The sequence below is a fragment of the Anas platyrhynchos genome, chromosome 2 (assembly GCF_047663525.1).
Source record: "Anas platyrhynchos isolate ZD024472 breed Pekin duck chromosome 2, IASCAAS_PekinDuck_T2T, whole genome shotgun sequence".
Lineage (NCBI taxonomy): Eukaryota > Metazoa > Chordata > Aves > Anseriformes > Anatidae > Anas > Anas platyrhynchos.
In genome coordinates this window covers 28228998-28242447 of record NC_092588.1, presented here as the reverse complement: position 1 = coordinate 28242447, position 13450 = coordinate 28228998, and the positions used below count along the sequence as shown (strand labels likewise).

The 13450-nt window shown below is 35.9% G+C and overlaps 1 protein-coding gene across 13 annotated transcripts in view; it reads left to right on the top strand.

The window, feature by feature from the left end:
- RALYL (RALY RNA binding protein like) overlaps positions 1-12522 on the top strand; it is a 413930-nt gene extending 401408 nt beyond the window's left edge. For all 13 annotated transcript variants that reach the window (XM_072034489.1, XM_038174147.2, XM_038174146.2 and 10 more), the window contains one exon: positions 9221-12522. In XM_072034489.1, the coding sequence (XP_071890590.1) occupies positions 9221-9255 (35 nt within the window). In that variant the 3' untranslated portion in view covers positions 9256-12522. The remainder of the gene's footprint in view (positions 1-9220) is intronic.
- The last annotated feature ends 928 nt before the right edge of the window (positions 12523-13450 follow it).

Sequence of the window (13450 nt, the reverse complement as noted above, 5' to 3'; positions counted from 1 at the left end):
TTGTACAGAAACACCGTTTTTAATTTAAGTAACTCACTTTAAATATGAACACTATTTCAGTTTCCATCCCTGACTACTTTTACCAATGTAATGCTGGCAACTTGTGAGAGGTGTTGGATAGGTTTTGGGTCACTCTTGACTAACATTACCCAGGCAGAACAGGCATCCAAATAGTCTATTCATCTAGCATGAATACCGCAACAGCAGTACAAGGTACAGTGGGAAAATCATGAGAGATGGGGAAAGGAACACTGGTGTTTTCCAGGTTCTCATTAGCACATTGAAATCCTCCACAAGGACTCAAGCCAGCCACTGGGTCTGTGTTTGACTATGGATTTGAGTCTATCAGCATAAACCTCAGATTCTAAGACATAACTGAAACTGAGCAATTGCCATGCATCACACATTTTTTTTCCTGGTGTGTCAGTCTTTGAAAGTAAATAGCTTTAGTTCCCCTAGAAAACACTCATTTCACAGGCTTTATCAGTATGCTTGAGCCTCAGGAATGCTGAATGAAAAACCCTCAGAGGAAACATCTTTCTATCGAACCTCATCTGCAAGCCAAAGTGAGATTTCATGCACGTAAACAGGGGTAAGCACAGAAAAGCCAAAAGATTTTTATTTTTCCACATAAAAATACACAAATTTTAAATGTTTTTTTTTTTTTTTTCAATAAAAATTGCAGAGCCTCTGCAGTTAGTGACCCAATTATTCCAAAAGGTCTCTGTTGTGTTTTTTTTTTTTTTTTTGAGAAAATATAAATGTTACTAAAAAGATTTTCTGCATGATTAATATCAAAAACATGAAAGGCAGATTGAATTTATCTGTACGTAGGCATTTATGGACTTCAGAAAAGGGAAGCTATTTGGAAGGTGATAGGACTGTAATTGCCATTTCAACAAAAAAGTAACCAGTGAGGAACAAAACAAGCTCAGTCTGGCAAAATGAAGATTTGGAAGTTAATCAAATGCCATCTTAGCCAGCCTGTTATGCTGATATGTGTATCTGAATTTGTTGTTGCTGTTCATTACTAAAAGTATAATACAATTTTATAATCTCTTTCAGAATGAGTAAGTCGTGTTCTGGCCCAATAGACAGAGAATCAAAAGGCTAAATTCTCTTCTGCTTCTTCTTTGCAAGGGTTATGCTGATCCTTTCTCAGCTATTAGAAGATTACGCACCATTTGCAGACTATAAAATAATCATAGTCCACTATTTTGTTTTGTAATGTTTACTTTTAAAGGCACTTCTCTTGGAATCCTCACAAAACAAAACAAAAAAAAAGTTAGGCACTCCTACACACTTCACATTTAAATCACTTTCTCAGGAAAATATCAAGCAAAAGCTGTTTAAAATATGACCATGTTTTATTGTCATTTCCTTGTAGACCACTGCAAGTAATAGTGTTTTGCAGGTAACTCTACATCTTACGTGTTTATTTGATTGTCTTAATTCAGTACGCTGTTGCCACTATTTAAGCATCTGTTGGGTGTCATTGTTAACCTCATTCATCTCCTCCTTCCTACATTTTTCTCCGAGGTTTTGTGGTACCTCTGGCATGTCATGCTAAATGGTTTCAGCTCCTTCCTCCAGTGAGCTCTAGTCCTCGTTCCTTCTCTATTAATTTGTTTTTTACCTCTCTCCAGTTGCTCTCTATGTTGACTAAAATCTCTGCCTCAAATAACTGAAAAATCTGCTGTTGATTGAACAGGGCATTCTTGAACTCATTACCATCATTCCTTACAATTTTTTTTTTCCCACATGGGTGCACTTTGTTCTTTGACACCTGTCTAAAATCTAATTTGGCTATACTGGGAAAGTTTAGAAGTTATTTCTGTGTAGTTGGCTTAAAGTAGTTCTAGTACTTCATAAGCTCTTACATGTACATATTAAAAAGAAATACTACATAAAGTGTAGATATAGTGAGTGTCCTCAGGGTACAAGTTTTAATAGTTCTTTTATACACTAAACTGTGTATTTAAACCTGCACCTTGGCATTGGTAAAATGGGAACTACTGCCTTCGGCATTAATGTTAATTGAATCACCATACCACACTGGGAAATCCCTGCTCCTCACATTAATCAGAAGTCAATTCAGTAGGAATTTTATTCTGTAACTTCTTGACAGCACTCCACATCCTAAAACCATGTTTCTGTAGTATTCAGCAAGACCAAGACGAAAGCTTACCATGCATACTAGGACTCATTTAGACTTGTTTCTCATGGAACTGACCCACTCTCAAGAAGCAGAAAACACATAGCAGTTTGAGTCATATCTCTGGGAATTTGGTATGAATATTCCCTCATATTCAAAGGAAAGTGGAACATTTCCCCTTTGCTATATTTGTCACCAAAGCACATGAATATATTGAATTGCTCTCAGAGCATACTGATGCAAGCTGAGGAAATTCTGTGGATGCCATAAATGAGAATGTACTGCATTTGGTCTGGTTTTCATGCTTTTCTCACTCTTGCTTTATACCAACCAAGAGAGAACGTGAAAGGGAGTATGCATCTGTGGGAGCATGGTTTCTCCAGGAAGGACTCAAGGCTGGGGAAGCCTTGTGTGTTCTGAGTAAAGACTTCTGGGCAGCAAGGCCTGCAAATGCACCACATCCCACCTTTCCATCTTTTCTATCTTCCCCTCTTTGGTAACTCTGCAGCCTACCCCAGACTCTGCAGAAGGTCCAGTTCCCCCAGCTTCAGACCCTTCCTACTGTCACCAGACACTATACTGCTGGTCCCTGTGTCTTCTCCTAAAAGGGACCCTGTAGAGGAAAATGGCTGCAAATAAATAAATAAATAAATAAATAAATAAATAAACAGTGGAATGGAAGGTAAACACAGCGTAAACTAAGGTGGACAGTTTTTTTCCTCCTTCTTGCTGCCCACGTCTCTCAAGAAATCCCAAAAGGGACCATGGGAACTCTAACCCATAGTCTTCCTTCAGCCTCACATCTGGCCATCATCAAAACTGCAGCATGTTCTCATTGGCACTCTCAAAATACTAGATCTTGTCTCCACCACTAAACTCAACCATATTTATCACAAATCTGCCCACACAGATTTCTGAGAAGTAAAAGATATATTGGTCCAGGGGAAAATGAGTATTTGATAGGGCTTCTCATTCTTCCTGATGACTTTTATAGGGCAAGCAAGTGAAATAGAGCATTTCAATACAAAGGATGGGAGTTTGTTTTCATTGCTGAGTAAAACAGCCGTTCTCACATGTACTCACATAAGTACTAACACTTCAAAGCAATTAAACTGTTCACTGAGCAGAAAAATGATTCTGTAGTATTTTCAGCAATTAAAGTATGATTGACAGAGTACAAAAGATAATGATTAGTTTTCATCATTTGAAGGAAGATTTAAAGAAGGTGCAACTGTTTCATTTAATTATTCTTTATTAATATTAACCGAATTATAATTCCATCCATTTTTATATGCAGTAACTATTCTATCACTACCTCATTATAAAAAGTTTTGGTTTAGTGCCATAATTTTGTCTATCTGGTTTTGCATAGTCTTACAAACGACACTAGTAAACCCATGATCCATATTCATATGCCCCTACTAACTAAACTGAACATTTCTGTTTCATACAGAGTCATTATACTAAATCATCTATATAACTAAGGATATTCTATGATTCTGTTTTTGGTCAATGGCAAGTTGAATATCAGTCAGCAACGTGCCCTGGCAGCCCAAAGGGCCAACCATACCATACTTGGGGTGCCTCAGACACAGCACTGCCAACCAGTCGGGGGAAGAGATTGTCCTGCTCTGTTCTGCATAATACTGCATGCAAGTTTTGGTGCTGCAGTATAAGTACATAAAACCATTAGACCATGTCCAAAGGAGGGCTACAAAGATGGTGAGGGGTCTAGAGGGAAAAGCACATGAAGAGCAGCTGAGGTCCCTTGCTTTGCTCAGCCCAGAGCAGAGCAGGCTGAGGGGAGGCCTCATGGCGGCCTGCAGCTCCCTCACAAGGGAAGCGGAGGGGCAGGCCCTGAGCTCTGCTCTCTGGGGACAGCGACAGGACCTGAGGGAACTGCATGGAGATGGGAGGGTCAGGCTGGGTGTTAGGGAAAGGTTATTCACCGAGAGGGTGGTCAGGCACTGGGACAGCCTCCCCGAGGCAGTGGGCACGGCACAAAGCCTCATGGAGTTAAAGAAGCATTTGAACAATGCTCTCAGATGCAATACATTATTTTTGTGTGCTTCTGTGTGGACCCAGGAGTTGGATCCTCGTGGGTCCCTTCCAACTCAGGATATTCTATGAATTCTCTTACTTAATCAGAGATTTTATGCTTTAAAACAGGGAGCAAAGTGCACAGGTTATTTCAAATGAACAGAGCTATGCATGCTCTATTTCAAATTAACTCAGCTGTGGAGTCAATGTGATAGGTAACGCAAATTCAGGTTTCTTTGGTAAGCCCTGTTTGCTGCTTGTGAATTTCCAATCATGATGATGAATGCTATGTAAACCACAATAGCAGGATACCCTAAAAACATAAATTACAGTTTATTGCACTCAGTGTGAGTTGCCTGCTTAACAGAAAGGAAGGATATTGTCTTGAGTTAGATCCTGCAAATAAAATGGCAATGTGCACTACTGCATTTTTTAATGCATCCTGATTTTTCTCATTTGGGGGAAATATCTGGAACAATAATGGTTATTCAAGATTTGAGCTTGTTTGTTTGTTATAAATCTGTTCTACAAATAGATTCAGTTTTTCACTTCTTTGGTTGTCCAGATGGTTATATTTCATAATTAGAAATATATGTATATATTAGAGATGAAACACTATGCCATCCTAAATAAAATAATAGTGGAATTTTTGGCTCTGGATTCAGTATTCTTATTTGTACAGATAACAGGATAGAAGTGAGCAACAGATGCAACCAAAGCAATTAATCCATGGTTGCAATGTGAGATCGTGGTAGAACGAGGGCAGGTCTTGTAAGTGAAAGGACAGTGTAGAAGCTGCATCTCAACAGGGCTTGCAGATGTTTTGCAAAAAGCAATGTATAGCAGTCATGTAACCCACAGTCAAAGCCTAGTCAGATACCAGCAGCAACATGGGAAGGTGTCAGGCATTGAGTTAGCTGCCTGCAGAAGTGCGACTTTGCCTGAAACCAAGCAGGAGTCAGAATTAGCTGCAGCTGTCTCCCTTCTAGCTACTAACTCAAAAGTCTAGTCTTGAGAACTGGATTGTCTGGCAAGGAAAATAGTAGGATAGCAAGGGGAAGGATATTTGAGGCTTTGAGTTTCAAACCCATGTGTATACGTGCATAGTCATCCACTGTTCAGCTGCATTTTTCTGGGAATTTCTAAGATTAATGGTATAGTGAAAGCTGTTCAGAGCAGTCGATTGCTTAAAAACAGATGCATTTTGTCAGATGAACATCTTGCATATACTTGTTGGGTGCTCTTATTGCATATAATTATTGGGGGGTAAACCATACAATAAATTCTGTAATGTCCCTATTCTGTGGGACATTTCTCCAAACATTTTTTTAATGTATTTCAAGGGAAGATGTTAATCATTTACATCTTTTGGGTTATTTAGTCAAGGTGCATTCTTTATACACCCTTCCAAGGACATATGCAGAATTTATACTCTCATTAAGTTTTATACTTATACATTTAGGTATGGAAGATGAACATGGGAAAGAAAGTCCAGAACACTTTTCCAATGAACTCTATTAGAAGTAAACTAGAGACTTACAGGAAACAAAGAACATGTCCTTGTTGTTTATCCTTTTATTTTCAGAACTGTAAGGAAGAACAAATAAACCAGAGCAACAAAAAGTCTGAGCTCTGTTTGGGTCCAGCTAGCAGAGATCAAAAGTCACACCTCCCACAGAGAAATAAAGTCCACCTAACTGAATTTAGAAGAGTCAACAGCACCCACTTGGCCACAGAACAGTGGTCAGCATTACAGCTTCCAACCGTTTGGGGAGGCTGGGGAGACAGGGGTGGGTCACCCAATTCTAAACAAAATAAAAATTAAAAAAAAAAATAGTGTCTTGTTGTCTTTAACACATATTGAGTTTACTTTCTTGTAAAATGCTCTTAGGAGAAATACTGAGTGCAAACTATTCTATTGCATTGTGCTTGATTACTATGAAGCACATATCTTAGAGAGGGTGGGCCCCTGGCAGGTTGTCTGATGGCTAGGCTCTCCCCCAGGAAACATCATTAACTTGCAGGGCATTCCTAAAGATCTACAGATGTAGAAAGTGGAACTATCTTTGAGGGGAGACAAGTGATAAAAATGGTAAAACTTACAAAAAAAAAAAATAATAATAATAATAGAAAACTCTATAGATTTCTACTGAATTTTACTTGATTTTATCTGAATTTTTACTCCATTATTTTTATTGATCATAGTTTGGGTCCCTTCAAGTAGAAGAGCACTTACATTTAATCAGGTTTTAATATATAATGTTGGCTTTCCAGTGTTATATATATTGTGACAGTGCAAAATTAAAATTAATTGAATATGGTATAGTTGGTGTCTGGTAAAATGCTAGAAGGATAATACTGGAACTATAATAACAGTAACAGTAGCATTTGTGAAAGTCTGAAATAGTGTTATGCCTAAGAAGAGTGCTTTCAATAACTCATGCTCACAAAGACAGCCATACAGGGGAAGCAAACAGCAGAAATAATTTCAGGTGGAAAATGAACCAATAAATATTCCATAACCTATCTCCAGCTTTTTTCAGAGATTATGATGGCAATTAGGACAGTATATACTGTTTCTTTGATATTGTCTATTGCTGCCAGGACTCCATGTTCTGTTGGGATATTCAGTTCATTATATGCAGTACGTTCAAATCATGCTTTTTAAAGTATTTTTTCTGTTAGAACTACATCAAATGAAAGCCATATTGCTAGCTTAAATGTAATTCAGTTCATCCTTGTCTCAGGATGTTTTATATATGTGTAAAGGGAAGGAAATGAAAAGATTAAAAAATATATTGGTCATCATGTGTGTTTTTTAATGTCATCAGCACTACCATAAAGCCAGCTGATAAATTGCATGCTACTCAGAAAAAAGAAATAGAATAAAAGTAGTGTTATATTGCACTAGATTAATCATAGCACTGGGTTACCATCATTCTAAGGAAAATAAAAGCTTGACTGTTTCAGATTGTAAAGTTTCTTCTTCTCAGCTTTTAAGATTATTTGCCTTAAGAGGCAAATAACCTTAAGAGGCAAATAACCAGCCCATGTATTGAAACAAGAACATGGGATTTTGGGCCAGCGGGGTTGGTAAATTTTTATCAATGTTTCTAAATGACAGCAAAGCAGCATTGGTGGCTTGGATCCAGATGGTTAGCAGTAACGCTTCATAACAGTAATCTAATGAAGCTTTTTAGTGCTGGTGACAGGTAAATGCTTGAAAGGTTTATGGCAGGGAAAAAGCTCTGATAAATAACTTGAAACTCCGTCTCTCTTCTTACTTGCATAATTATTGCTTTTTAATAACATAATGGTACAACAAAGCATAGGTGACGAAACAGTGAGAAAACAGGAACTCTCTAGAGCTAATAGGATATACAACAGAACCGCAGGCCTCTTCTTACTTCTTGTAAGCTTACTTCTTGGCTACTTAACAACCATTGAAGACTTAGGGAGAGGATTTAAAAATCCTTTTCATGTAGTTAGTCTGTCCAGGGATCAGCAGCTAAAAATAGAGGAAGACCAAGATTTTTCTCTATACAAGTAGAGAATAATAGTTTCAGAATATTTTAACTGAAAGAAAAAAGTTCTGGGATCTCTCACATGAGCTTTCACTCTAATTCTGTTTACCTGGAAAAGGTACAACCAGAAATCTGGCACTGCCTTTAAAACAAGGGGGAAATCTGATGGCTGTCTGCTTCAAAGAGAAGGAGACCAGTCCTGAAGGGACCTTGATATTTCTGATGAAACATTTTTCTTTGGAAAACTAGGTTGTCAGTAAATTGAATTTTTAACATAAATCTTCCCTCCCCTCCCCCCCCTTTTTTTTTCTGGGGAAGAAAAAGGTAGATTTAAAATACAGTGGAGGAAGAGGAAATTGGTTGAAAAGAATATCTAGAAATTTTTCAGATTTTTATCAGAGGTCTGCCAGGTTGTGTCAGCAGTTTTTCTTCAGTTATAGAAAATTATATGTGTTACAGAAAAGAAAAAAAAAAAAAAAAAAAAAAAGGAAAAAGAAATTGGCAACAAGATTTTTTTCATGACAAAATTAAAATAATAATAATAATTTAAAATTAATAATAAAACCTTATGTTGGATATTTCACTTAAAAAAGAAACTCTCAGTTCCTATTAACATTTTCTACTGTTAGTTTTCCAAACAGATGTGACTGGGAAAGCATTGTCAGTTTTCCTGTGGGTAGGTGGAGCTGGTATGTCTGGTGCTTCCCTGTAGAATCACTGAATGACCAGCTGAAGCTAGTAGCGTTCATGGAACCCATAACAGGATAGAGATTTTTAGATGTGATCTGCCTCAGGCCTCTGAGTGACCCTCAGAAGCATTGCTGACACTGTATTTTTGCTGTTTCACACTGTGGCTGGAAAAACAATAACAGAAATCAAGGAATATGCAATTAAAGCCTAGAATATGTACACAGAAATTATAATAAAGTAGATAATGTTAAAACCACTGAGGAAAGACTCATCAACCTGGTAACAATAAGCATTGCTGAAAGCACACACTCAATGTAAATGGTGCAGAATGAGATGCATAAATAGTGCAATGGGACTGAGCAAAGAATCTTACATGCAATTTATTTAGATTGAAGGTTATTATGCAAATAAAGCATTTCATTGAAAAGTGTCTAAGAAGCATTCTTGAATTTTCTACAGCAAAAAGAGAAAGTATCAAACAGTTGTTCAAATAACATTACTGAGGGGAAGCTTACTTCAACCTCAACAGCTCTTGCTTGATTCACTGTGGTTATTTTGGGCCTTGTGGCCTAACTCAGGACTGCTGCACAGTCCTGGTTGTCTACTGCTGCGGGTCCACAATCAGCCCATTAGCCCTCAAAGTTTTAAGGTGTGAATATCTGATGGATATTGATATTTGACTGATTTGTGAAAAAAAAAAAAAAAAAAAAAAAACACAGCTCATTTACCCTGTAGTCTTGGCTTCTTTTTGAGGATCTGCTGAAATAAATACTCTGTCTTCATACTAAAGCAAACATTTCTTGTTTCTCAGTTTCTACAGATAAAGTGATGAGATGCCATGTGTGAATCCCCTGAAGGCTGAGAAGAGAAACTCTGACTTCCCAACAGAAAATTGTGAACCGTGGTTTCTTACTGGCTAGCAAGACCTTTGATTCAATTTGTACAAAAATGCAATTTACTTATTAAAAAGGACATTACTGTTAAAATATTAGAAATTCCATTTCTTATATGTTCTAAGCTGTACAATTGTCAGATTTTTATGGTTTAGATTGTAAATGTGTTTTTCTCTGGCTAATTATTGGTATTATTTTTTTAATTTTGATGTCTTAAAGGCCAATGTACTGTATCATAATAATATGAAGGACATATTTAACAGGTGTGAGAAACACTGTATACAAATGTATATTTCTAAAAGCTATTTTTATGATTAGCATGTTTTACCATATTTAGAGTCAGGTGATATTGCACTTCTTTGTTTACAGCTTAATTCAAACAAGATCATTATAATTAGTGTCACACTTAAATACATTGTATGGTATTTTCCATTATTTTTTATTATATTTTCCATTTAAAATAATCATGTTTACTAATAGAGATAGCTGATAAAAAGTAAAAATGACAAAATATGAGAGCAATCCTTGATAAACTGTAAATTGGATCCACTTGTTAATCCCTTTAATCAGATAAGTGCTTTCTGTGATGCCACTCACTAGGCAGTTGTTACAGCCGTATCTGCAAATCTCTAAAGGCAGTTTTTTGTTACCATATGAGAAGTTTACATGGGAGCAAATTTCCTGTCTAGCCAGGTGCATTACTTATAGGCTGTCAATACCTGACAGACTAAGTTGTCTTACTGATTGTTTTATTGGTTGTTTTATTTTTTGGCAGTAGTCTTTCCACTCTCAAACTCCTAACACCTTTCTAGAAGCCTGAAGTTGGAATAATTAATTATTACAGATGTTGTAGGGGTAATCTCAGCATAGAGCTTCTCAATAAATATTTCCTTTCAAACAGAATAGATGGATTATTTCTCTTGCATTACTGAGATATTAAGGGTATCATAGCATGTATGATATGGGTACAAGTATGGGTACTTCGCTGAGTAGCAACTTGTTCATCATCCCAAAGCTAGGCCTCCTCAATGCTGCAGATGACATGAAATGATGAAGAGATATTTATTTACGTGAGATATACTCCTATAGAAAGAGACATGTCTTTAAAGTAATTGAAGGAGGAAAAAATAATTTAATAGCAACAGCCTTCCAAGAGTGAGAGACATCTTGGAAGATGAGAGATGAGACATCATTTACATATTTATGCTATGTAAATACCCTTCCCAGTCAAATGAAGCTCAGACCTCAGTTGTGTGGCAATCTGAAGCTTATCAGCCTTGACTGATGTCTTTGTCAGGGTATCTGGTGTTTGGTTTCATCCAACACCACACAGATGAACCCTATATGCTAAAGAAGAGAAAGAGAAAGAGAAAGAGAAAGAGAAAGAGAAAGAGAAAGAGAAAGAGAAAGAGAAAGAGAAAGAGAAAGAGAAAGAGAAAGAGAAAGAGAAAGAGAAAGAGAAAGAGAAAGAGAAAGAGAAAGGGAAAGTTATCAGAGAAATACTATAATAGATCGAATTTTCAATTTCTATAAAAACAGCTGTTTGTGAGATGCTAGGTTCACTGCCAAAAAGTGGGGTTATGAGGAGGTGGGAGCTCAAGGACTCTGGTCAGGTTTCCAGCATGGAAACCATCATCACAAGAGTGATACTCTTCAAATATTTGGAAGAAGAGCATATATTTGAATTAAATTATCTATAGATGAGTGGGAATTTACTTCACTAGATTATGTAACATACTACTCTCACTTATGTTTGTGTATCTTATCTTCAGCTTGTATATTGTCTGTAGAGTTACATGAGTTTACCAGAGAGCTGAGTAGTATCTAGCTACTTAATTAAGGAAAGAATAATATAAGTAGTTACACATGAACATTAGCAATTGCAAACTCAGAATATGCCAAAGGTGACAGACCCAGAGAAGTAAAAAGAAAAGATACTACTTCTGTGTAAGTGGAATGTTAGGTCAAATCAAAAAGTGAAATATTTCTGCACTTTCTCCACTATTTCTCTGCATAGTATAGGTTATGATCATTGTTAACAGCAAAAATGCAACAAAAATTGTCACTTCGGGATCTTCATCTTTGGCTGACAGTTAAAATAAGTCCAAATCTTAGCATCTGAATGGGCATTTTGCCCATTTGAGTTATGTAAACTGCTGGCTGATTCTGAAAGATGCAGAATGTCATCCAAGAAACAGATCAGTTTTCATACTGGTGTTGATAGTTACATATGGGAAACAGTTAGGTGTGTTTACCACCTCCATTCTAAGTGATCTAATAATCTATAAAAAACACCCTTAGATTTTTACAAACATCTTTCTAAACATTATCTTTAGAGTATATATTCACAGAAATGATTTCACAGTCTTAATATCAACCCTTTTTCACACCACAGCTTAAGTTCAGAATATATTTCAAACACAAAAAGAAACCTTTGATAAGGTGCCATCATAAGGCACTGTTTCATTTGCAACACAGAAGCTTGTTGTGCCAGGCAGTCTATTCCTAGCAAAGTCTCTTAATGGCATGTTTGCTTCAAATCACCACAAGGGATGCTGGTAGCTTCAACAAAGCTTGATAGTTCTATTCTTGTCATGTATGCAGTATGCTCAGTGTTGTTTGCCATTAATACACGTATGGTACATCTTTACATTGGTTTTGTTAGTTTTGTTTTTTGTTGCTTGGGTTTTTTGTTTGTTTAATATTGCTCATCACTTGCAATATGGAAGAATAGAAACATAAAGAATCTTCTCAAGAAGCTTGGCTAGTCAACAGTCATATAAAATGCTTTATGGGCAGTCCTGAATTATATAAATTTATTTTTTACAGAGACCTACATGCTCTGTGTATTTCAGATATTTGTTTCAAGACTGTGCAGCTACGTGAATGGAAAATATTTACTAAAAAAGCTTTAAAGTTTGGATCAATCGATAAAAAATATTTTTACTTTTGTAAACTCTTATATATTGCTGCTGTTCTTATTGTTTTTCTCTGTAGATCCACTTTTTGTTCTGAAAAAAAATATGTAATTAAACTATGTAGATAACTACAATATTGTAAGCCGTCATGTTTTTAATCAATACCACTGCAAGTCAAAACTGAAGTATTCAGGGTTTGCCCATGTAGAGCAGATTAATGAGTCATTACAGTTTTCTTTAAAATGCTGTAACATAATTTTTACATGTCTGTAAATAAATATTTTCTCTGATTTATGCACTAATTCAATTTTGTAATTTCTTCTGCTGAACTGTGACTCTAAGGAACTTTCCAGTAAAAATATGTTTCTCTCATGGAAAAATACCATTTAAAGTTCTGAGATAATACGGTGCTTCACAGACTTTTGAAGAAGTAATAACGAAAATAGAAATCCATAGTAGCAAGCACTTATTCTTAAATAAATAGAAGGATAAAAATGTGGTAAATGCTGTTACTATTTTAACTGTTTAAAAAACTTAAAGACCATTCCTGTCTTTAAAAAATTTCTGAGAAGAAATGTAACAACCTTCTTGAAAAGAGGATTTGATGGGAGGCTGGAGGGAGGGGGAAAGCAAGGTCCAGTAAGTTTCACAGGAATTGCACAGAATTTACACAAATGAAGAATACATTTTATTCATCTTGGAATCATGTATTATCAAAACAGCATGAATATAATTTATGAAAAACATGTAAAGAATCATTGTTATTTTTCTGTTCAGTATTCAAACTTTTTTTAATTTATTGTTTATAATTTCATTCACAAGGTGCCACTATTCACAAACTAAGAAAAATTGATCTGTGAAGTCTATGAGAAAGGTTTTAAAATGATACTGGAATTGTTGAGAACCAAGACTGTCATGAAATACATATGATTTATTAAAATGTGTCATCTTTATTGTCACAACTATGCCAGATTTTCCACAAATTTCATAAAATTTATAAACATTTTAATCTTATTATATTGGATACAGGACCATTTTCTAATTCAGAAAAAGACACTGCTATAGATTAAATAGTAGCTGATTAAAATAATTCCAAATTCCTTTATAGTGGAAAAGGAAGTCTGAATGCTTTAGTTACCAGAAATTTCCAATGTCCCTTTTCAAAAAAAAATCCTTAGTGGTCTAGAAAATTTAAATCAGTAATGTATCTGTTTTGAGAGGAAAATGGAT